The sequence below is a fragment of the Schistocerca cancellata genome, chromosome 2 (genome assembly GCF_023864275.1).
Source record: "Schistocerca cancellata isolate TAMUIC-IGC-003103 chromosome 2, iqSchCanc2.1, whole genome shotgun sequence".
In the NCBI taxonomy this organism is placed as follows: domain Eukaryota; kingdom Metazoa; phylum Arthropoda; class Insecta; order Orthoptera; family Acrididae; genus Schistocerca; species Schistocerca cancellata.
In genome coordinates, this window is record NC_064627.1 from 30702456 (window position 1) to 30725008 (window position 22553).

The following is a 22553-nucleotide window of genomic DNA, read 5'->3' on the forward strand; positions in this document are numbered from 1 at the left end:
TATTTCGTGTTTCAGTTAGACATTCCGTAATTCATGAATAATTCAAGTCATACATTTTCAGTGGTGTTTATTTCCCAGTCACTATTATTAGCTGGCGAGCTGCTGAAAATGTCATGTTTTGCATTTGCCAACTCAAATGTACTAAGAACGCAGCTTGCACCGAACGTGCAGTTGCCATGAACTGCACTACATGCTTGAGTAAAAATGAATATTATTTTAGCGCAAATGCACATTGTAGATTGGTGCGATGTCGTACATACTCTGTGTTGTCATGAAATACCACGCAGCTGAATTTATATTCGGATATCGCATGGGAATGCTGTTCCTTGGTGAACAGATCGTGAGAATCGCGTGAGAGGGCGAAACGTCTACGAGAATATTTATAATTCCGCCATACGGCTGTTCGCGTCGGTCGGAATCCTACAAGTGCCATGCGAATATGAAATTAAAGAGTTCAGGAGAGCCATACTATACACTAAAGGCGTCAAACCCGCAGTCCGCGGGCCGCATAGCGGTTCATATTGCACCAGTGATTTGGTCAAGTAAGTCATTTAGTAGCTCTACTTGACGGCTAAATGGCAAGTAAGTAATAGCACGTTCACATGTAATTTAGTTGGCACTCAAGCGTTGTCTGTTGTTGTCGAGTATGGACTGCAGCATGATTCGTAGATCGCTGGCTAGTCAATATACACATGTCGCAGCAGTAGTTACAATGGAAGAGGTGGAATAAGAGACTGAAACTCTAAGGAAGAGAAAGTGAATGCAAAAATGGATTGGCACTCAGCATCCAATATGTTTCTGAACGAACACGCAATTGAATACCCAGAAGAATACATTTGAACACTGAGGGTGCCGGAAAGTTGCTTCAGTTTTCTATTAGAGAAAGTCTGTAGTAGAATACAGTGTACTGACACACAAATAAGAGAAGCCACACCTGCAGAAAGTAAACTGAAGGCAGTGTTGTACCATCTCGCCTACAAACACCTCCTTCGACTATGTCTTCGAGAAGTCTGTAATGTTATTTATGAACTGCTGAAGGCAACGACTGAAAAACTGTCTCATATGGTATTATGTATTTATTATTTACTTTAAAAAGGTAAATGTCGTGTGAAGAGGGCCTCCCATCGGGTAGACCGTTCACGCCACTTCGGCGACTTGCGTGTCGATGGGGATGAAATGATGATGATTAGGACAACACAACACCCATTCCCAGAGCGGAGAAAATCTCCAACCCGGCTGGGAATCGAACCTGGGCCCTAAGGATTGACATTCTGTCGCGCTGACCACGCAGCTACCGGGGGCTCACATTTATTTTAAAACGATATGTCTTTAAAGTAACTATTGTAAGAGAAAACAAAACATATTTTAAAACCAGATTTTATTACGCATCATCGGAAGAAATCCAGATCATCAGCCCAATTCCCCGAAGTGACAGCGTCTGCTGGAGAATGTGTAGAGTTCAGTGACGAATAAGAAGCATGTGGTTGTTGTGTCTTTACATATTTACACTTCTTGTGCTGAGTTTGGCGTATTTTCTGGTAACATGTGATGCTTCCCCATGTGGATGCGGGGAGTTTTTCTACCAAGCTCAGTCCACTTTCAGTGGAGACGCTTCATCCTTGACTGTGCAGCATAAAGTATAGGTGAATCCATAAAAATGTATGTGATGATCTACATTCTGGTTTGTTCAGTCGAGTTTTGTAATACATGCTGTCGACTAATTCTGCTTAGATACACCTTCATGTGCTCCCCCGCCTACAAGGGTAGTAGAAATATCAATGATATGGCTTCGAGTGCAACATGTTTTCCGAATACATAAAATGCGTTTTTTTCAGACGAAAGACTCTCTCCGGGAACCCTGGTATTCCCCGTCGTGCTTTCCAGCTCTATAATTGCGACATTGTTAGCTGCTTTATTTTTTTACCGTGAGCATTTCACGGTCCACAAGCACTCCTGTTCGATGTAAGCCGAAACAAACTTAACAGTTGTATCGTGACTCCAACGAGTCATGTATCTGATCTACAGGAAAAGAAAAGACAGAGCGTAACGAAGTCAGACAATAATGCGCGCTACTAAAGATTGTGATGCTATTCACGCCTGTCCAGTGCTGCGCCAGTTGTAACAGAGCTGGGGTGGGGGAAGCTAATTAACCGTTTACTGCTCAACTTACTGGATCGGTCCGCCACTCGCCTAAATTACTGGTCTAGTGTGAAGCGGCCTTAACGGTTATCTGTGCGGTCAGCTCTGCCAATAGAACGCAGTGTGAATATATTGTCACCTAACGCGTAGTCCCACGGTCCCGATTACTAAGTGCATATTCTTGTAGCGACTCTCTATCTGAAAGACACAAAGGGTACAAAAGGAGATTCAACTGTGTTGTTTTGCTAATTCCTCCTCATAACGGGCTGCAGTTGAACTCGTTGAGCAACAGTGTTTGTTTCGAGAAACAAAAGAGCACAGTGCTGCGGATTCATATAGAATAACTCAGTCTCGAACCAAAGTTTTTGGCAACAGCTTGGTAGTTCCTCAAGACTTCATGGCTATGACTTTAAGATGTTTTCCCATTGGCGCCAGTAGCAGGTTACAAACAGTTGTGGTATTGTAGCTACTCGGTCAACTGATGATTGGTATTAATTAATGAAGAAATTAGCGTTGAAGCTATACATGTCCCATCGGGTCGTATTCATTGCTACAAGTAAGAATCATGATGTGTGCCAAAAATTAAATAAATGTCCTTATATTGTTAAAATTTTGCAGAATAAAGCCAGGAAAGATACCTAACTTAACTCTTATAATACAATAACAGCACCAACATCTTTTTTATGAAAGTGAAACATTAACAACAACAAGAAGACACGAACAACGTAGGATACAGGCTCAAGAAATGAGGTTTATAAGAAGATTGGAAGGTTCTACAACGGAAGTTGGGGAAGAAATTAAACTACAAGGAGGTTTTTAGGAATATATAACCTAAAAGAAAAAAATTAACTCCACCATAGCCGGTCCCAAGCCCGGTTGAGAGAGGAGGAGGGGGCAGGAGTAACACCTCGTTAAAAAAAACCTTGGTTCGCCTAGCCCGGGTCATACTACCTTGTCAGGACCCCTTGCCAGGTATACGGTGAAGACCTCAACGGCAGCGAAGGCGGAGAAGATGGACTTCGGTACGGCGGCGCTGGCGGAACAGGCAGCCTCTTGTCCAAGGCCAAAATGAGAAGAGGGCACGACTGTTCCACATGTTAGCGGCGGCATCCCGACAGCTTCTGTTCCACATGTTAGTGGCAGCTGAATAAATAATATTCCAGGCTAAGAACCGGGTCTTACTTTGGGAATTCAGGGATGACCTTGGATTCCCTACTCTTTACAATTTACAGCTTCAAGTCGCAATATGGAAAGTTCGCACAATGGATGCTCTACCACAGGTGGTATCTCTGATGAGAAATCCACCATTACATCATCTAATGCAATGGGACCTAGGATTCTGGGGAGTCCCAACATTTGCGGTGAAGAAAAGATGAAATATATAGAAAAGCCTTCCAAGTTTCAGTTCACGAAGAAGTACTACTTTGGAACCTTAAATGTAAATTCTCTTCTGAACACTGGGAAAGAAAAGGAATTAGAATTATCTCTGCAGAAGATCAATATACGGATTATAGCAGTTCAGGAAACACGGTTCTTAGATGACGTTGTAGTTGATACACAACATTATAGAATTTATAAACGGAAACCAGCAGTGAGAATAACGGAAATCATGCCCATGTTTGGAACAGCATTTTATGTAAACAAAAAACTCGTACGTAGTGTGTCAGAATTTAGATCGAATTCAGAAAGGATATCCATGTTAACAATGAAGTGCGAGAATAAAAGTTAGCATAAACTGTCATGCACCTATAAATGCTGACAAAAGAAGAAATCTGGAGAAAGTAAATAAATTCTGGGATCTTTTAGAATCTGAAATTTCTATCATACCTAAAAAGAACGTTAAATTACTTCTTGGTGACTTCAATGCGCAAATTGGGAGGGAAAAGAAATTTAGAACGATTGTAGGTGAATATCCAGCTCACTCAAGAACAAACAGAAATGGTGTAAGACTCATCAACATGTGTAAAATGTTCCAGTTAAAACACATGTCCACACATTTCCGCAAACTTCCAAGAAAAGCCAATACCTGGAGACATTCAAATCCAAACCTAGGCGAATTTCAACTGAATCACGTAGCCATATCTAAAAGGTACATCACGGAAATTATGAATGTTGAAATAGTCAGATTTGGGGAATTCGATTCAGATCATTAACTCTCCAAGATTATAATAAAATTTCTTCCATCTAAACCAAAAAAGGCGACCAAGAAAGTGATCAGATACAACACCACTACGGCTAATAATACAAAAGAAAATATAGAAAAATGAAGAGAACAAACTGAGACAAGTAAAGAAGGTGATTGGCATGAACTCCAGATGAAAATAAATCAAACAGCAGAGAAAACCTTAGGATTAGCAAAGAATAAAATGAAGATATGGTGGAATGAGTAGTATGAAGAAGCATTAATACAAAGATCTCAAAAATGGAGAAAATGGAGATGTTCGGAAAAAGATGAAGACCTAGAACAATTCAGACTACAAAGAAAAGAAACATAAAAAAAATCCGGAAAATCAAAAGGAACTTTGAAAATTATCAGCTTATGGAAATAGAAGGAAATTTAACAAAAAATAGTTCCACAAATTTTTACCAAACCTTTAAACACATACTTAAAGGATATCAGGCACCAAGTATTAGTTTAAAAGATGAAAATGGCAAAATACGATTAAACAATAAAGAAAATTATGAAATTTTAGCAATTTTTTAAAAAGTTGTTGAACTGTCCAGTTCCAACAGATAAATTAGAATTTCCAGTGACACCACAAAATCTAGAGGAAGATTTCCCGCCAACAGAGCGAGAAATTCATGAAGCCATCAAAACACTCAAAAACAATAAAGCAAGTGGTGAAGACACCATTACAGCAGAACTACTGAAGTGGTCAGAACCAAAAATCATAAAGGATCTACAGCTGCTTTTTGAGAACATTTGTAAAACTGAAAAGATTCCAGTTGAATTGAAAACAGCATTAATCCACCCGCTACATAAAAAGGGAGACAAACAAAATGTCAGTAATTACAGAGGAGTGTCACTTCTGCCAATGGCATATAAAATATTATCAAAAATTCTCCTCAACAGAGTGGTAGGTACTTTAGACAAACAACTAGGAGAATATCAGGGTGGTTTTCAAAAGGGAAGATCCTGTGCAGAACAATTTTTTAACTTAAAGTCAATAATTCGCCATAGAATGTTAACCAGCAAACCAATACTAGTGTCATTTATAGATTTCAAGAAAGCATTTGATTGTATAGACAGAGAAACTGTAGATAAGGTCATTAGAGAATTTGGTGTTAAATCAAAACTAGCAAACATAATTCGTGAAACACTAACAGGTACAGTATCTAAAGTCAAATTTATGGGAGAAGTATCTCAGTCTTTTGAAATAAAAACTGGTATTAGACAAGGTGATGGTGTAGCACTTTTACTGTTTAACTCTGTTCTAGAAAAAATTGTAAGGATCAGGAATTCGGAGCTAAAAAATCACAAAATTGAATCAATAACTCTGGGAAGGAAACCAAGTGGAATTAAGGTAAACTGCTTGGCTTTTGCGGATGATTTCGCAATACTTTCAGAAAAGGTGACAGAACCAGTTACTCAATTAAACATTCTGGAAAACTTAGCAAACAGAACTGGTCTCCAAATTTCAGCTGAAAAAATAAAATTCATGACAACTATAAAAAATTGCACCAAAATACATAGAAACACAAATAGTTAAAATAGAGTGAGTAAATAAACTTAAATTTCTTGGAGAAACTATACAACAGAATGGACTAGAAAAATCGGCAATAGATGTAAGAATTAACAAAATGGAAAGAGCATATGGTTTGACCAAAAATATTTACAACAAGAAATGTATATCTAGAAAAACAAAACTAAAACACTACACCACAGTGGTACGATCAGAATGTTTATATGGATCTGAATGCCTAACGATGAACTATAAGATGGACAAACTAGAGGTACTGGAAAGAAGGATTATTAGAAAAATTATGGGCGCAATGAAAACTGCAGATGGTTGGAAAATAAGAAGTAACTAGGAGATCTAGAAAAATGTAGAGAAAATATCTGAAGTAATGGCGAAACGAAGATTAACCTTTTTTGGAAACCTCTACCGAATAGATGGAAACAGACCCACAAAACAAATACCCCTATATTTCTGGAAGAAGAAATCGACAATAGCATGGATTACGGAAGTAAGAAAAAATTTTGAAAGAAACAACATCAAAGAATCAGAAATAGCAGAAAGAAACCGTTTTAAAAAACAAAATACTAAATTTGGAAGGCTTTCAAAGCAGCATAAGTAAAAAATCGGGAACAGCATGGACAGAAGAAAGGAAGGGACTTCATGGGGAGAAAATGAGGGAATACTGGAAACATAGGAAACAACCACAAAGGAAAAAGAGGAACTGAAGTTGTTAACGTGACCCTAGTTGGTCAATACGATTGTTTAAATTAAAAAAAACAAAAATACAGAAAATAGGACAACACTGAAGGGACATGTAGATAACATGGGGGGAGAAAGATCTGCGACAAAGGCTCTGAAATACTAACGCAGTGGAAGAAAAAATATGGGAAGACCATAGAACAGCTAAGGTACCGTAACAGGAAATTTTTGTAATACTTGAAGTGAAGAACAAGAAGGTGTAAGGTGAGGTGCACGAGGAGGAGGAGAAGAAGAAGAAGAAGAAGAAGTAGTAACGCATTTCAACTCATCATTCTTATAACAGGCTTTCACGTAACGCTGTTATTTCCTTTTATCATTTCTACCACAGCTGCTGTTGGTGCTTGGGACCTGGGATGTTAACAATACAGGATAAAGACAAAAGTCATTCCCCTGCTAAACACTGCTGAATCCGAAATTTACTTCCACCGTGCCCCACCGCATATGATACAACTACGCCGACAGACATTCCTCTTGTACGAAGTTATTTGCTTGGTTAGCGAAAAGGGGCTATATTTCGTTTCCGAAAACAGTTATCAGTTTGAGCTATAATTCAGTGTCTGGTAAATTTATGTTCAAAAAATATATTAATATTCTGAATGAAATGTCAACTCTGCTACGGTATGTGCGCTGAGATGGAACTTCCTAGAAGATTAAAACTTAGTGCCGGATCGAGATTTGAAATAAACAATATTTCAAATAAAATAACACAAGACCCCATCATAGCGGTGGTGTTTGGTCAAAGTTCCATACAGCGATTATTCCATTTTTGCTATGGACAGTGCCTTCTCCAGCTCGTTCATCATTCGAAAAACCTTGATCATGGGTTGTCTAGAAGCTGCCACACCACCACTTGCTAACTGCAGCTACTGATGGAATACGGCACAGGACTGATGAAGCATGGTATGGCACATCCGCATCTGTCAACCACACTTACATTGATTATATGTGCAACGTAACTAGAGGCACTTCTGCCGCCAGAGGAGATAGTTCAATTCAATTTCACACCCTTTATACACCAAATCGTTTACAAATAAAGGGCGGTAAGAAAAGTACTACTTATTTTGAGAGGTGGTAGAAAGGTCCAGGACAAGAAGAAAACGTCTTGTTAAAACATGCTCTAAATTGTACACCATGAGAGCAGTGAGCCAGTGTTCATCTCGCTACTGTGAAACACATCTCTTCTATTGCAAGCTCTTGGCTATCACGAACAATCGTCAGAATGCAGTAAGGAATTCAGTAAACCGGTGGCAGAGATTCTAATGTAGTTTGCTTCCTACTACATACGACCTGCACTTCTGATTCATCGCTATAGGAGGTGCCCAGTATAATGTCCAACGGAACGAATTGAAATGATCGTACGGCACTGACAGCTGGGAGTCCCCACGTGGGGAAGTTCGGACGTCGAGTTGCAGGTCTTTTCTGTTGACGTCACACTGGATGACTGACGCCACATTGGGTGGTTTGCGTGTCGATGACGAGGACAACACATCACCCAGGCCCCGAGCGGAGGACAGTCTCCAACTCGACTGGTAATCGAACGCGGGCCCACAGCATGGCGGTCATACGCGCTGGCCAATCAGATAAGTGGGCGGACTCCAGTTACTGTAAGGCATGCTTCTGTCGAACGACTTACATAATCACGCTCTCTAGTTTGGTCACGAATACGCTGGAACGGATTGATGACGCGTTCCAGTGGCGTTTATACGACCGTCAACCGACCTCCAACGTGCTTTATAATGTTACCAAGTTCTGCAGAATATATTTTCTCTGTCTTCCTTTTGTATTATTTTTCATCGTGACAGGGAGGACGGTCACCCTGGGAACTGTAATGACAGATTTTTATCTTCTTTATATTACGTTCTGTATTCAGCACCCCACATACAGGGTGTTTCAAAAATGACCGGTATATTTGAAATGGCAATAAAAACTAAACGAGCAGCGATAGAAATACACCGTTTGTTGCAATATGCTTGGGACAACAGTACATTTTCAGGCGGACAAAATTTCGAAATTACAGTAGTTACAATTTTCAACAACAGATGGCGCTGCAAGTGATGTGAAAGATATAGAAGACAACGCAATCTGTGGGTGCGCCATTCTGAACGTCGTCTTTCTGCTGTAAGCGTGTGCTGTTCACAACGTGCAAGTGTGCTGTAGACTACATGGTTTATTCCTTAGAACAGAGGATTTTTCTGGTGTTGGAATTCCACCGCCTAGAACACAGTGTTGTTGCAACAAGACGAAGTTTTCAACGGAGGTTTAATGTAACCGAAGGGCCGAAAAGTGATACAATAAAGGATCTGTTTGAAAAATTTCAACGGACTGGGAACGTGATGGATGAACGTGCTGGAAAGGTAGGGCGACCGCGTACGGCAACCACAGAGGGCAACGCGCAGCTAGTGCAGCAGGTGATCCAACAGTGGCCTCGGGTTTCCGTTCGCCGTGTTGCAGCTGCGGTCCAAATGACGCCAACGTCCACGTATCGTCTCATGCGCCAGAGTTTACACCTCTATCCATACAAAATTCAAATGCGGCAACCCCTCAGCGCCACTACCATTGCTGCACGAGAGACATTCGTTAACGATATAGTGCACAGGATTGATGACGGCGATATGCATGTGGGCAGCATTTGGTTTACTGACGAAGCTTATTTTTACCTGAATGGCTTCGTCAATAAACAGAACTGGCGCATATGGGGAACCGAAAAGCCCCATGTTGCAGTCCCATCGTCCCTGCATCCTCAAAAAGTACTGGTCTGGGCCGCCATTTCTTCCAAAGGAATCATTGGTCCATTTTTCAGATCCGAAACGATTACTGCATCACGCTATCTGGACATTCTTCGTGAATTTGTGGCGGTACAAACTGCCTTAGACGACACTGCGAACACCTCGTGGTTTATGCAAGATGGTGCCCGGCCACATCGCATGGCCGACGTCTTTAATTTCCTGAATGAATATTTCGATGATCGTGTGATTGCTTTGGGCTATCCGAAACATACAGGAGGCGGCGTGGATTGGCCTCCCTATTCGCCAGACATGAACCCCTGTGACGTCTTTCTGTGGGGACACTTGAAAGACCAGGTGTACCGCTAGAATCCAGAAACAATTGAACAGCTGAAGCAGTACATCTCATCTGCATGTGAAGCCATTCCGCCAGACACGTTGTCAAAGGTTTCGGATAATTTCATTCAGAGACTACGCCATATTATTGCTACGCATGGTGGATATGTGGAAAATGTCGTACTATAGAGTTTCCCAGACCGCAGCGCCATCTGTTGTTGAAAATTGTAACTACTTTAATTTCGAAAGTTTGTCTGCCTGAAAATGAACTGTTGTCCCAAGCATATTGCAACAAACGGTGTATTTCTATCGCTGCTCGTTTAGTTTTTATTGCCGTTTCAAATATACCGGTCATTTTTGAAACACCCTGTACTTTTATCCACCATTCCTGCAAATGAAAAATTACTAGACTGTAAGAATGTGGGTGTAATTGCAAACAGATGCACATTGGTAAATTTAGGAGGACTTTCTTGGTTTCCTATGAAAGGACACTGAGTTTAATTTTTTTGACTGGGGCACCAGTTTGGTGGGGCTACTGTCTGCCCAGCTTTTGATAACGCACGGGCTCACGATTGGTTTTCTCAGACCCATGCGCAAGACAAGCGCTTCTTCAAATTTTAGACATTGAACCTACGGCAAATTTTAAGACAAAATACAGGTGTCGTTTCTCCTATCTTCGGAAGTCAGGAGTCGCTTGATACCTCTGAAAAACTCGTCATGTAGACTGGTCAGTTCGCCCCTCCAAGTTTCTATCAGCCTCTGTTCAGGGATGGGAGGCAGGCTGAATTTTGTGCAGACATTAAATATTGCTGTGTTGGGATCTGGTGAGTATAATTTGCCGCTTTTGTCAGTACTTGCAAGGTCACTTGGGATGCGAGGCCGTTCAGACAATTTTCTATGATTTTTGAAGACTTTTTCAGAGGCATTATTGGGTCCCAGTGAGTGATATTTTTGCTTTCGTTTAACTGAATCCAGATGGGGCCGACTTCGTTCTTTATTCACTCATGATTCACCCCACACGTCATGACCCAAATGAAGTTTTGTGCCTGTTTTTGCCGTGAGTCACAAGCCAGTTTTGATGACTCATACTTTACTAGAAAATTGTGAATTTCGCTTTCGGCTATTCTTTGAATGTTTAAATCTTTCTGTGTGAGCACATGACTGACCATGTTTCGTTCTCTACTTAACCTATTCCTTTCTAGGTAATGGGGATTAAAATAATGACAATAATTCCCCTTTAAGGAACCACAGTATTAGGAATTTATATGTGGTAAATGTTCACAGAAGTTGACGAGCATGCTCCATTTTCTGAATAAATGTCACTTTGGAATCAACAGTTCTCTGAACGTATCGTCATTGTGCATGCCAGCACGCCATTGAACCTCCTGTGGTGACTAACCTCGTTGAATCTGTGAGTGAAAAAAACAAGGAAACATTTAGTAAAGTTTATTCCATGGTTGGTCGCTCTAAAGTTCAGTATATCCGTTCTGCCGGTTTCTTTCCGGTAGAACATAGGGCACATTCATTTAATTTTCATGGGACTTTAGGAGCACTCTTTTCTTCAACAGAAATCTCGCGGTTACGATGAAGTCCATGTCATATCGCAAAAGTACGCTCCACCGAAGATTCAGTTACCATTATTTAGACATTTTCAGTATTTCATAACCAGCGGGAGGCTTTTAATACATCAGAAACGGTACTTGCAAACACCAATGATTTAAAGTGTCCCCACGACCTGAAGTCCAAAGGATTAGGATCGAGAGAATGAGCTGGGCAACTTTCTGGACCTCGCTGACCGAACCCATCAAATGACTGTGTGAGGCGTTCTCGGACATTTCGGGGCAAATGGGCTGTTGCTCCATCACGCATGAAGCACATCCGTAGCAGTTGTTTGAATGGTACCTCCTCTAGGAAGACAAGCAAGTCGTTTCATTGAAGCTGACGATATTTTTGGACCAGTTAACCTGTTTGGTAGTATGTAAGGTCCTATTAATCTGTCACCACTAATTCGTACCCATACATTAATTGAAAATCGGAGATGATTCTTTGCTCCTTCACTTGCTTATGGATTTGATCGTCCCATCAATAAAGACAAACCCCTCTCGTGGGAAACCAGCGTCGACTGTAAACAGTATCTTTGCTGTGAAAGTGGATCTTCACCATATCTTTGTAACAACCATTTGCAGAACTGCATTCTAGGAGGTTGATCATGTGGCCGAAGGCGTGAAAAACGCTGTACATGATATGGGTATACAGTTTGTACGAGTATGACTAACCCCGATTTGACTCTGGAATTCTACGTGAACGACACCTCACAGCTGTTCAGATATGCATTTGAGAGCCTAGGTTTACTGACATTTTTGTGTTGTTTTCGTCCATACTACCACTTCTCAAAATGTAGAATAATTTCTTAAATGGCTCTATAACAATGTGTTGTTCCTACTTCACTGTACTCAGACTAAGTAAAATTTGGAGATCAGCTATTGTTCTTGGTGTTTCAATTGCCAGTAGTTTATCTCTCTTGAGTAATAGATACCGAGCATAAGAATTTAAAACCGGAAAATAGTTTTATTGTTTTGACGCGAAGAAAGCCCAATTACAGATCGTGACAATTTCTACATTTTATATTTCAGCTCTATGATCAGTCGTAACGATAGGGAAACAGAAATCCTGAGCCAAATTTGAGTTAATGATACAAAATAAGGTGATTTAGGTATGCTGCCCTATGTAAATCTGTGTTTAGTACGATAAATGAAGACGAAATCCCGGTCGTTGTGGCCGCGCGGTTCTAGGCGCGTCAGTCCGGAACCGCGCTGCTGCTACGGTCACAAGTTCGAATCCCACTTCGGGCATGGATGTGTGTGATGTCCTCAGGTTAGTTAGGTTTAAGTAGTTCTATGTCTAGGGGACTGATGACCTCAGATGTTAAGTCCCATAGTTAGCAGAGCCCTTTGAACCATTTGAAAGACGAAATGAAGTACTTCGCAAGATATGAAAACAAACGGTTCATCGCGCGTGTAAGAAGTGACTTCACGTACATGGATCCACAAACATTGTCTGATACATTGGTGAAATGTTTCAAAATTAGCGAAAACCCGGATTGGGGGCGAGCTCTTTCCCAACGTCACAATGGCGGGACCAGGAAGACTCCGAATGGTGTCCAATTCCAGATCTGTATACGAAGCAATATCGTCAGCACATTGCGATCGGAAAACGTACTTGACCCACGTCTTCAATTGTAGACCTAATACGTGTTCTGGTCTCATACTCAGGACCGGTTCGCTGACTGTTAGCACCAGTTTGGAAAAAGGGTCTCGATTTTCGTCGTCGCTCACAATGAAATCGACGCCAGTGTGTGCTCAACTTCCTCCCTCCTAATTACAAATTTACTTGTTACTACCCTGACGGAACACGTACCTGTGACGGCGTTGTGAAGGTAGAGCCCCTCGACGAACATCCACATGAACATGGACGTCCTGGCGTACTCCAGAAGCACGTACGACGCCTCGCACAGCACTGGCTGCAACAACAATACACAATGAAACATTAGTAACAAAATTCTAGCAAGAAAAAGGGCGAGGTGAAAGATGGTGATGAGGCAAAGGAAACAATTCTAAATCGAGGTCTTATGAGTATAGACTGTAGTGCAAACGGGAGCTATCTGCTACAGTTAGGTATCTAGCCGATTGATTATCACCGACGCACCGACAGCTCGGAGCTGCAGCAGCTGATAAACACTATCGCGCTCCATTGCCCATTGATCCGAATACGCCATAATCTGCGCAGTGCGCTACGTTGCCACCATTGGTGCATTTCAGTTTTCTCTAGTTATATGTTAAGTTTTTGGAAGAGCAGTTGAACGGAATGGACAGTGTCTTGAAAGGAGGATATAAGATGAACATCAACAAAAGCAAAACGAGGATAATGGAATGTAGTCGAATTAAGTCGGGTGATGCTGAGGGAATTAGATTAGGAAATGAGACACTTAAAGTAGTAAAGGAGTTTTGCTATTTGGGGAGCAAAATAACTGATGATGGTCCAAGTAGAGAGGATATAAAATGTAGACTGGCAATGGCAAGGAAAGCGTTTCTGAAGAAGAGAAATTTGTTAACATCGAGTATAGATTTAAGTGTCAGGAAGTCATTTCTGAAAGTATTTGTATGGAGTGTAGCCATGTATGGAAGTGAAACATGGACGGTAAATAGTTTCGACAAGAAGAGAATAGAAGCTTTCGAAATGTGGTGCTACAGAAGAATGCTGAAGATTAGATGGGTAGATAACATAACTAATGAGGAAGTATTGAATAGGATTGGGGAGAAGAGAAGTTTGTGGCACAACTTGACCAGAAGAAGGGATCGGTTGGTAGGACATGTTCTGAGGCATCAAGGGATCACCAATCTAATATTGGAGGGCAGCGTGGAGGGTAAAAATCGTAGGGGGAGACCAAGAGATGAATACACTAAGCAGATTCAGAAGGATGTAGGTTGCAGTAGGTACTGGGAGATGAAGAAGCTTGCATCGGATAGAGTAGCATGGAGAGCTGCATCAAACCAGTCTCAGGATTGAAGACCATAACAACAACAACATGTTAAGTTTGGTCTAAGAATAGAGGTCAGCGGCGAATGTGCTAAAATCACTTACGAGACACGGGTGGTTAGACACGATAAAACAATAAAATTTCTGCAAGACTGAATATATCAGATGATTCAGAACGAAAGAACAGATTTGAGTTGTTTATTAAAGATAAACTGTAAAAGACAGAAAAACATCCTAACATCACTGTACAGACGAAGGTTAAAAAGATTTGACAAAGCTATGCTGCTGTTTATTAGTAGCAACATAGAGACTACATCACAAGTGAAATCATTTTGTGTCTTGGAATTTGCTCGAAATAAATCCTGTTTTACAGGTGGAAAATGCATTCCGCCGTCGACTCAGCAAGAAGCCGCCTATGGACAAACACATATACGAGCATCCAAAATTCTTGGAAGCTGATTATATACGCAAAGGAAAGAATACTGGACGGCCAATTACGTCTGATGAAAATGTCGAGCGTATCCGAGGTGCGTTCACAAGGAGTCCTCGGAAGTCCACGAGACGGGGCAAGCGAGGAATATCGATTTCTTCAGACAAAGGTGTGGTGTGTTCGGAAAAGACGCCTGATTATGAAGCCCTATAAGTTGCAGTTACTACAGCAGTTGCGTCAAGGCACCCATAGCATGAGGTACGAGTTTTGTGTTTCAATTCTCCAGGTTACAGCAGAGGACACTTTTTTCCTAAGAATCAGCTTTTCTGACGAATCGACATTTCGTCTACCGGGTAAAGCAAAATCTTGTAATGTAAGAATTTGGGAGTCACAAAATCCTAGTATCGTTGTCGAATATGAAAGAGATTCACTGAAGCTGATTGTGTTTTGTGCCGTAGCCGTTTCTGTTCACAGTGTTCGCAAACCTTTCTTTTTTGCCGACAAAACAGTGACAGTAAGAGAAACACACACACACACACACACATATATATGTATATATATATATATATATATATATATATATATGCCATTCGACGGCCAACACCGCGGTTCCTGGTATGTCCGCTGTGCCGTGCGTGAGATCATTGCTTGTACAGCCCTCTCGCAGTGTCCGGAGCAAGTATGGTGGGTCTGACACACACACACACACATATATATATATATATATATATATATATATATATATATATATATATATATATATATACACTCCTGGAAATGGAAAAGAGAACACATTGACACCGGTGTGTCAGACCCACCATACTTGCTCCGGACACTGCGAGAGGGCTGTACAAGCAATGATCACACGCACGGCACAGCGGACATACCAGGAACCGCGGTGTTAACCGTCGAATGGCGCTAGCTGCGCAGCATTTGTGCACCGCCGTCAGTGTCAGCCAGTTTGCCGTGGCATACGGAATCCATCGCAGTCTTTAACACTGGTAGCATGCCGCGACAGTGTGGACGTGAACCGTATGTGCAGTTGACGGACTTTGAGCGAGGGCGTATAGTGGGCATGCGGGAGGCCGGGTGGACGTACCGCCGAATTGCTCAACACGTGAGGCGTGAGGTCTCCACAGTACATCGATGTTGTCGCCAGTGGTCGGCGGAAGGTGCACGTGCCCGTCGACCTGGGACCGGACCGCAGCGACGCACGGATGCACGCCAAGACCGTAGGATCCTACGCAGTGCCGTAGGGGACCGCACCGCCACTTCCCAGCAAATTAGGGACACTGTTGCTCCTGGGGTATCGGCGAGGACCATTCGCAACCGTTTCCATGAAGCTGGGCTACGGTCCCGCACACCGTTGGGCCGTCTTCCGCTCACGCCCCAACATCGTGCAGCCCGCCTCCAGTGGTGTCGCGACAGGCGTGAATGGAGGGACGAATGGAGACGTGTCGTCTTCAGCGATGAGAGTCGCTTCTGCCTTGGTGCCAATGATGGTCGTATGCGTGTTTCGCGCCGTGCAGGTGAGCGCCACAATCAGGACTGCATACGACCGAGGCACACAGGGCCAACACCCGGCATCATGGTGTGGGGAGCGATCTCCTACACTGGCCGTACACCACTGGTGATCGTCGAGGGGACACTGAATAGTGCACGGTACATCCAAACCGTCATCGAACCCATCGTTCTACCATTCCTAGACCGGCAAGGGAACTTGCTGTTCCAACAGGACAATGCACGTCCGCATGTATCCCGTGCCACCCAACGTGCTCTAGAATGTGTAAGTCAGCTACCCTGGCCAGCAAGATCTCCGGATCTGTCCCCCATTGAGCATGTTTGGGACTGGATGAAGCGTCGTCTCACGCGGTCTGCACGTGCAGCACGAACGCTGGTCCAACTTAGGCGCCAGGTGGAAATGGCATGGCAAGCCGTTCCACAGGACTACATCCAGCATCTCTACGATCGTCTCCATGGGAGAATAGCAGCCTGCATTGCTGCGAAAGGTGGATATACACTGTACTAGTGCCGACATTGTGCATGCTCTGTTGCCTGTGTCTATGTGCCTGTGGTTCTGTCAGTGTGATCATGTGATGTATCTGACCCCAGGAATGTGTCAATAAAGTTTCCCCTTCCTGGGACAATGAATTCACGGTGTTCTTATTTTAATTTGCAGGTGTGTATATATATATATATATATATATATATATATATATATATATATATATATATACAGAGGGAGGGAGGGAGCAAGTGAGGGTGAGCGAGAGAGAGAGGGGGGGGAGGGAGGAGAGGCAGAAATACTGAAGTCAACTTTATGGTCATTTCTAAATCTTTCAAAAGGAAAAGTCAATGAAAAACTTTAAAATGCAAAAGTGACTGAACTCTGCACCATCAAAGAGTGAGTCAGTCTCCCTGCAAATTACTAAATCTTCTCGCGTAAAATCTTTAGCAAGAGTTCAATAGAGAACAAAATTTTGAAAACATCATCGAAATTACTATAGAGGTCACGTACCAACTTCAAATTGCTCTTGCCCTCTCGTCAAAGTATGGAAAGCACACGTTAAAATACACAGCGCAGGCAGCGCAGACTACGAGAAGGGGCGGGGGTGAGGAAAGCGGGTCCTCCCGTCGGAATATGAGGGCGCGCCTCAACGGTCAGTGCCCAGTCTCTGTAGGGTCGGGATGAGTTCATCTCGTCGAAGTGACCGCTGTGACGTACGGCTTGGTTGAATAGGTGGATTCACTGACTACACATTATTACTCCCCCATCCTTCCAACCTCTCCCTGCACACAGCCAGTCAGTTCCCACTCACAAATGTATATAAAATTATCTGACCAAGTCTAGATGATTGCCAACAAGAAAATGGCAAATCGTGTAGATCCAACTCCATTCGTTTCGGCTGCTTGGTGCTCTTACTCGTTTGGTCGGCCGAAGTGGCCGTGCGGTTCTAGGCGCTGCAGTCTGGAACAGCGAGACCGCTACGGTCGCAGGTTCAAATCCTGCCGCGGGCATGGATGTGTGAGATGTCCTTAGGTTAGTTAGGTTTCACTAGTTCCAAGTTCTAGGGGACTAATGACCTCAGAAGTTGAGTCCCATAGTGCTCAGAGCCATTTGAACCATTTTCCTACTCGTTTCCCCAGATTCGCTCGTTCCCTGGTGCCCGACAGAAAGATGCGTGTTTTCCCTCCTGTTGTAAGATCCTCTGCGATGGTTACATCTGTAGTGACAACAGGATGTCAAGGGCTCTGAACTAGTGGACAAACGCTTTAGGTTATTAACAGGCACTAAGTTACATACTGGTCTCAAGTTAGACCAGGGCACCAGGTCCAGTCAACATCAAAGAGACTCAAATCATTATGAAGACACCACTAGCTTGCATGGTGCCGTGTTGACAGCTCGGGTTCAAGGCTTCGAGGGGTCTGCTCCACACATGAGCCCTACCATCAGTTATTACCTGCTGAAATTAGGACGCATCTGACCGGGTCACTGTTTTCGGTCGTCTAGGGTGCAGCCGATATGGTCACGAGTCCAGGAGTGGCGTAGCAGGCGGTGTCGTGCTGTTGGCAAAGGCACTCGTGTCGTTCGTCCGCCATCGTAGCCCATTAACTCCAAATTTAGCCACACTGTCCTAGCGGGAACTTTCGCGGCACATCAGCAACACCAGCCCTCTTGAAACGGCCACCAAGAAATCCTGACCTCATCACACCAGACAACTCATTACGGGGAGTCATTAAGGCCCACGTATCTGCATTTCGCTATGCTACAAACGAATAGCTGCGCAGTGCTGTTGAGGATGCATTTCCCGATATAACACGGGACATGTTTGAAAATATGTCAAGAAGGACATGGAGGCATACAGAAATGTGTTAACAGCTTGATGGAGAACATCGATTCATTGGACATTTAATATGTAAGTAAATAACTGTGCTAAGACAAATCAAATCAATTAGCAGTAGATACTAGAGGCGCAGGGCCTCCTCGGCGACCATGTAATTTGATTTCCATCTACTATTTTATTTACCAAGTTCAATTTATCTATCGCAGTTACTTTAGTCTTGTGTGCATATATTTTCAGTTTATGGTTACCAAGGAATCACTGTAAAATGTTTTAACATACAGTGCATGTCCTTTTGGGAATGAATTAACACTGCTATATCGTCATCAAACCGGATGCAGTTAGTTACTTTACCACTAATTTTCAATTTTTCTGCTGCTTTTTATTGTTTGTACTGTAACTCCTGCAAATGAATAGGAATAGAGAGGGCATCCTTGTCGGACACTTCTTCTTACCCCAGCCCCTGTATTAGTGCTATTAACACGTACATTTCTTCGGTCTGTTTTTGTATAGGTTGGAAATCGATCTGTTATCACTCCAGGCCATTTCAGTTTTATTCAGCTTTCCAAAGAGTATCGTCCAGTCTATTCTTCCGAACCTCCTCTGTAGAATAATGAACGCTGCATGCATTTTCCTGTTCAATCGAGATCTGTTTCCTAAAGTTATTAGCAGTTACATTTTTGATCCCTGCTTCCTTTTCTTTCCGCAATTCCAAATTTATCTTATCTTAAATGTTGCTTAACTTTAAACTTCAGTCTATAGTTACCAGCAGTGAGTACACCGGCGAAAAATGGCTTAAGGTTATGTAGATTGAACAATCATTGCCATTTTCTTTCTTGCGTATAGGACACCGACACTGTCAGTACACAAAGTTAGGAGACTAGATTCATTAAAAAAAGTGTATCGTTAAGACTGTGGTTTTAATACTTCAGGAATTCTACGTAATCTCCTCTCATTGGAGTGCAAAGCACAGAGCTTCCATATAACTATGTGCAACTCTCAGAAAAATCGTTGTTTGGAATGTTGTTCAGCTTTGGTGTCACACTGGCCTGAGTATAGGTTGTGGCAGTAAAGCGTTGAGCCTTCACGTGAATTTCTCCACTTTGTTGTTCTGTGGTACGTTGGTAATGACAATACTGACTAATCACCGTGATAATTTTTTTCCAACAAGTAATTCCTCACACTTAGCATTTCAATGAATTGGTGGTAGGCCGAGATATGTGGAACAATTTTTGCACATTACTCTTCTCTCTTTTTCAAACCATTCCAGAAAATGTCTTGAACATTTGATTTAGACATGTCTCTCCAAAGCGATTTGTGATCAACAACGCTCACACATCAGGGTTGCCTGCCCACTACTTGACAAGTCAAAACCGAGTCATCCAATGCACGTCTGTTACTCAGTCGACAATTCAAGCTGCTGCGGCAGTTACTGGGTATATACGTCGGTAATAAAATCTGTAGCGAATCTTTTTGGACGGAAGGTTATATCTTCGTATTTACTGCGCAAGTGATCTCATGGTGTGTGACAGAGGGTGCAATGTGTACCACTTCCCTCCTTACCCTTTCCAACCACGAATGGTGCTCAGACGTGGTCTAGAATTACAAAGTAAGAAGTGGCACATCCAGCGGCAGCTGACCGTGTTGTCGATGCCCTGGCGGTGGGCGGCTCGCGGCGCGGCCGGCGCCGGCTGCGTGGACTCCGCCGCCCCCACCGCCGTCTTGTTGCGGTCTCCGGCCGCCGCGGCGCCGCCCCCGCCGCCCCCACCGCCCACGTGCGTCACGGGCACGGGGTCGGCGACGGCTCCGCCGCGCACCACCGCCTGGTCGGCGTACAGCGTCAGCCGGATCACCACCTGCACCACCATCGCCACGAATAGGTTCCGGTGGATGCGCGTCCGGTTGTTTCGAAGGCTCCTGGAAACAGAACGAACCACCCAGCGTCACCTTCCGTAAGCCATCCCGTAACACATGGCGCGGCCCCTTATGACTGTTCCCGACTCAGTCCGATATATTTCTGTTCAGTAGCTCATTATTCATGATTTGTCCCAATCGCATGAGGAGTTGAACCACCTACAGACTACATACGTTGTATCTCTGTAATGATTTAAGGTATGTCGTCGATATTTCTGGGAAAGAATAGCAAGCTTCGGCGCACGCAGTTATATTGTGTAGGTAATAATACCAGATGTCTTACAAACTGAGATTTTAAAGCAATTACATTTTTTAATGAAACGATATTCTTTGTAGCGACATTTAAATGCTGTTAAAGTATGAGTACACTGATATAATGATGATTAGTCGTTAGTTGTTTGCTTACAACATGCTCCATTAAAACGTTTTGTAATACTACACCTATGTATTGCATATGTGTGGAGTGGAATATGATTGTGTTGTATGATGATAATTATGAAGATGAGAATGACGATGAGAGAAGGGAGAGGGTTAAGCCCGGTGCTGGAGCATAGCCTGCTACTCGGGAATAGCACCAATGGGGTCGTCAAGCTTAACACCCCCATCCTATGGGTCCGCAGCTCGTGGTCGTGCGGTAGCGTCCTCGCTTCCCACGCCCGGGTTCCCGGGTTCGATTCCCGGCGGGGTCAGGGATTTTCTCTGCCTCGGGATGACTGGGTGTTGTGTGATGTCCTTAGGTTAGTTAGGTTTAAGTATTTCTAAGTTCTAGGGGACTGATGACCATAGATGTTAAGTCCCATAGTGCTCAGAGCCATTTGAACCCATCCTATGGACGGATCACTAGCACCTATGTCACAAGCCTTCACTTCATGAAGTACAGTGCGGAGATCTGGTACTACCGGCCGGTGTGGCCGTGCGGTTCTAGGTACTTCAGTCTGGAACCCCGTGACCACTACGGTCGCAGGTTCGATTCCTGCCTCGGATATGGATGTGTGTTATGTCCTTAGGTTAGTTAGGTTTAAATAGTTCTAAGTTCTAGGCCACTGATGACCCCAGATGTTAAGTCCCATAGTGCTCAGAGCCATTTTTAGATCTGGGCATTGGCGCCAAGTCTGGTGATCAGGAACTTTCCGCCAACACTTGTCCTCCCCTTGCCGACCAAATACACTCAGTGACAATTTTTTCCTCCACCAGGACTCGAACCGGCATACTCCCGGAGTCGAGCGCCAGTGCACAAGAGTACGTCACTGACTAATTTTGGTAGAGGGGAGGCTGGGGAAGGGGGGGGGGGGCGGGGGAGAGGGGCTTAGGGCAAGGCAGCAGAGGGCGCAGGGGTCGCTACCCGACGCCTGGCCGCTGTGTCGCCCTGCTCGTGGGTCTGGAACGGGAGTTGAAGGGCAAGATACCAAGGGTTCTTCTTCTGTTTGTTTCCTTCATTTGTTTGTTTTTGCTTTAATTACAAAGTACCATAATAAGTAGGCGAAGAAAGCCCTACAACAACTGAGCATGAGGATCGTGCAGGTCGTCTTTTAAGGCCTGGCCAGGCAGAATGCAGCCTGGCCGTCCGGCCTGTGGCCTTGAACCGCAGCCGGCAAGCCGCGCTGTTGAATCTCTCGTTAACTGTATGGCGGCGGTCGCACGGAGTGCGGGTCTGGCGCACCGGCCGCCGCCGGGTTGTCACAGATTACAGATTCACCGCAAGCCGGAGCGGCTGCCTGCCTCTGTTGGCGCACTCAGCTGCTCTGTGGTCACACTGGAAGCAGCGGCGTGAGGCGGTTTTTGTCTTGCAGCTCGTAGTGCATGCATCATGGACACACAAAGACTTATAGACGACGTGAGACAATACAACTTTTTGTATGGTACACGCGATCCTGATTTGGAGCTAGAATACTTTTGCCCTCGATATACTTTGATAGAAAGCTGAATTCTCAGAAATAGTATTGTCACTGTGACGTCCATAATTTCCAATATCAACTACTGTAAACTCGTAGTATGGATCAACGATCGCCAGGAGAACCAGCGAAAAGAACTGTTTGTAACAGAAGAACTGGGATCCACTATCCTTCGGGCATCTTAACCTGATATGCTTTCCGTCTATGCGTCCAAGGCAGCTACGAATCCCCCTACGTTCTAGAAATCCTTCTTCAGATTTCTTCCACATCTTTGTTCTAGGAGTAGGTAAATACTTGGGTTG

The 22553-nt window shown here is 43.6% G+C and overlaps 1 protein-coding gene across 1 annotated transcript in view; it reads right to left on the reverse strand.

Moving 5' to 3' along the window:
• Positions 1–22553, reverse strand: part of LOC126150433 (PDF receptor-like) — a 492332-nt gene that overhangs the window by 93874 nt on the left and 375905 nt on the right. The window contains exons 6-8 of the mRNA XM_049915877.1: positions 20230–20362; positions 20086–20136; positions 13055–13157 (exon numbers count right to left, since the gene is read on the reverse strand). Of these exons, the coding sequence (XP_049771834.1) occupies positions 13055–13157; positions 20086–20136; positions 20230–20362 (287 nt within the window). The remainder of the gene's footprint in view (positions 1–13054; positions 13158–20085; positions 20137–20229; positions 20363–22553) is intronic.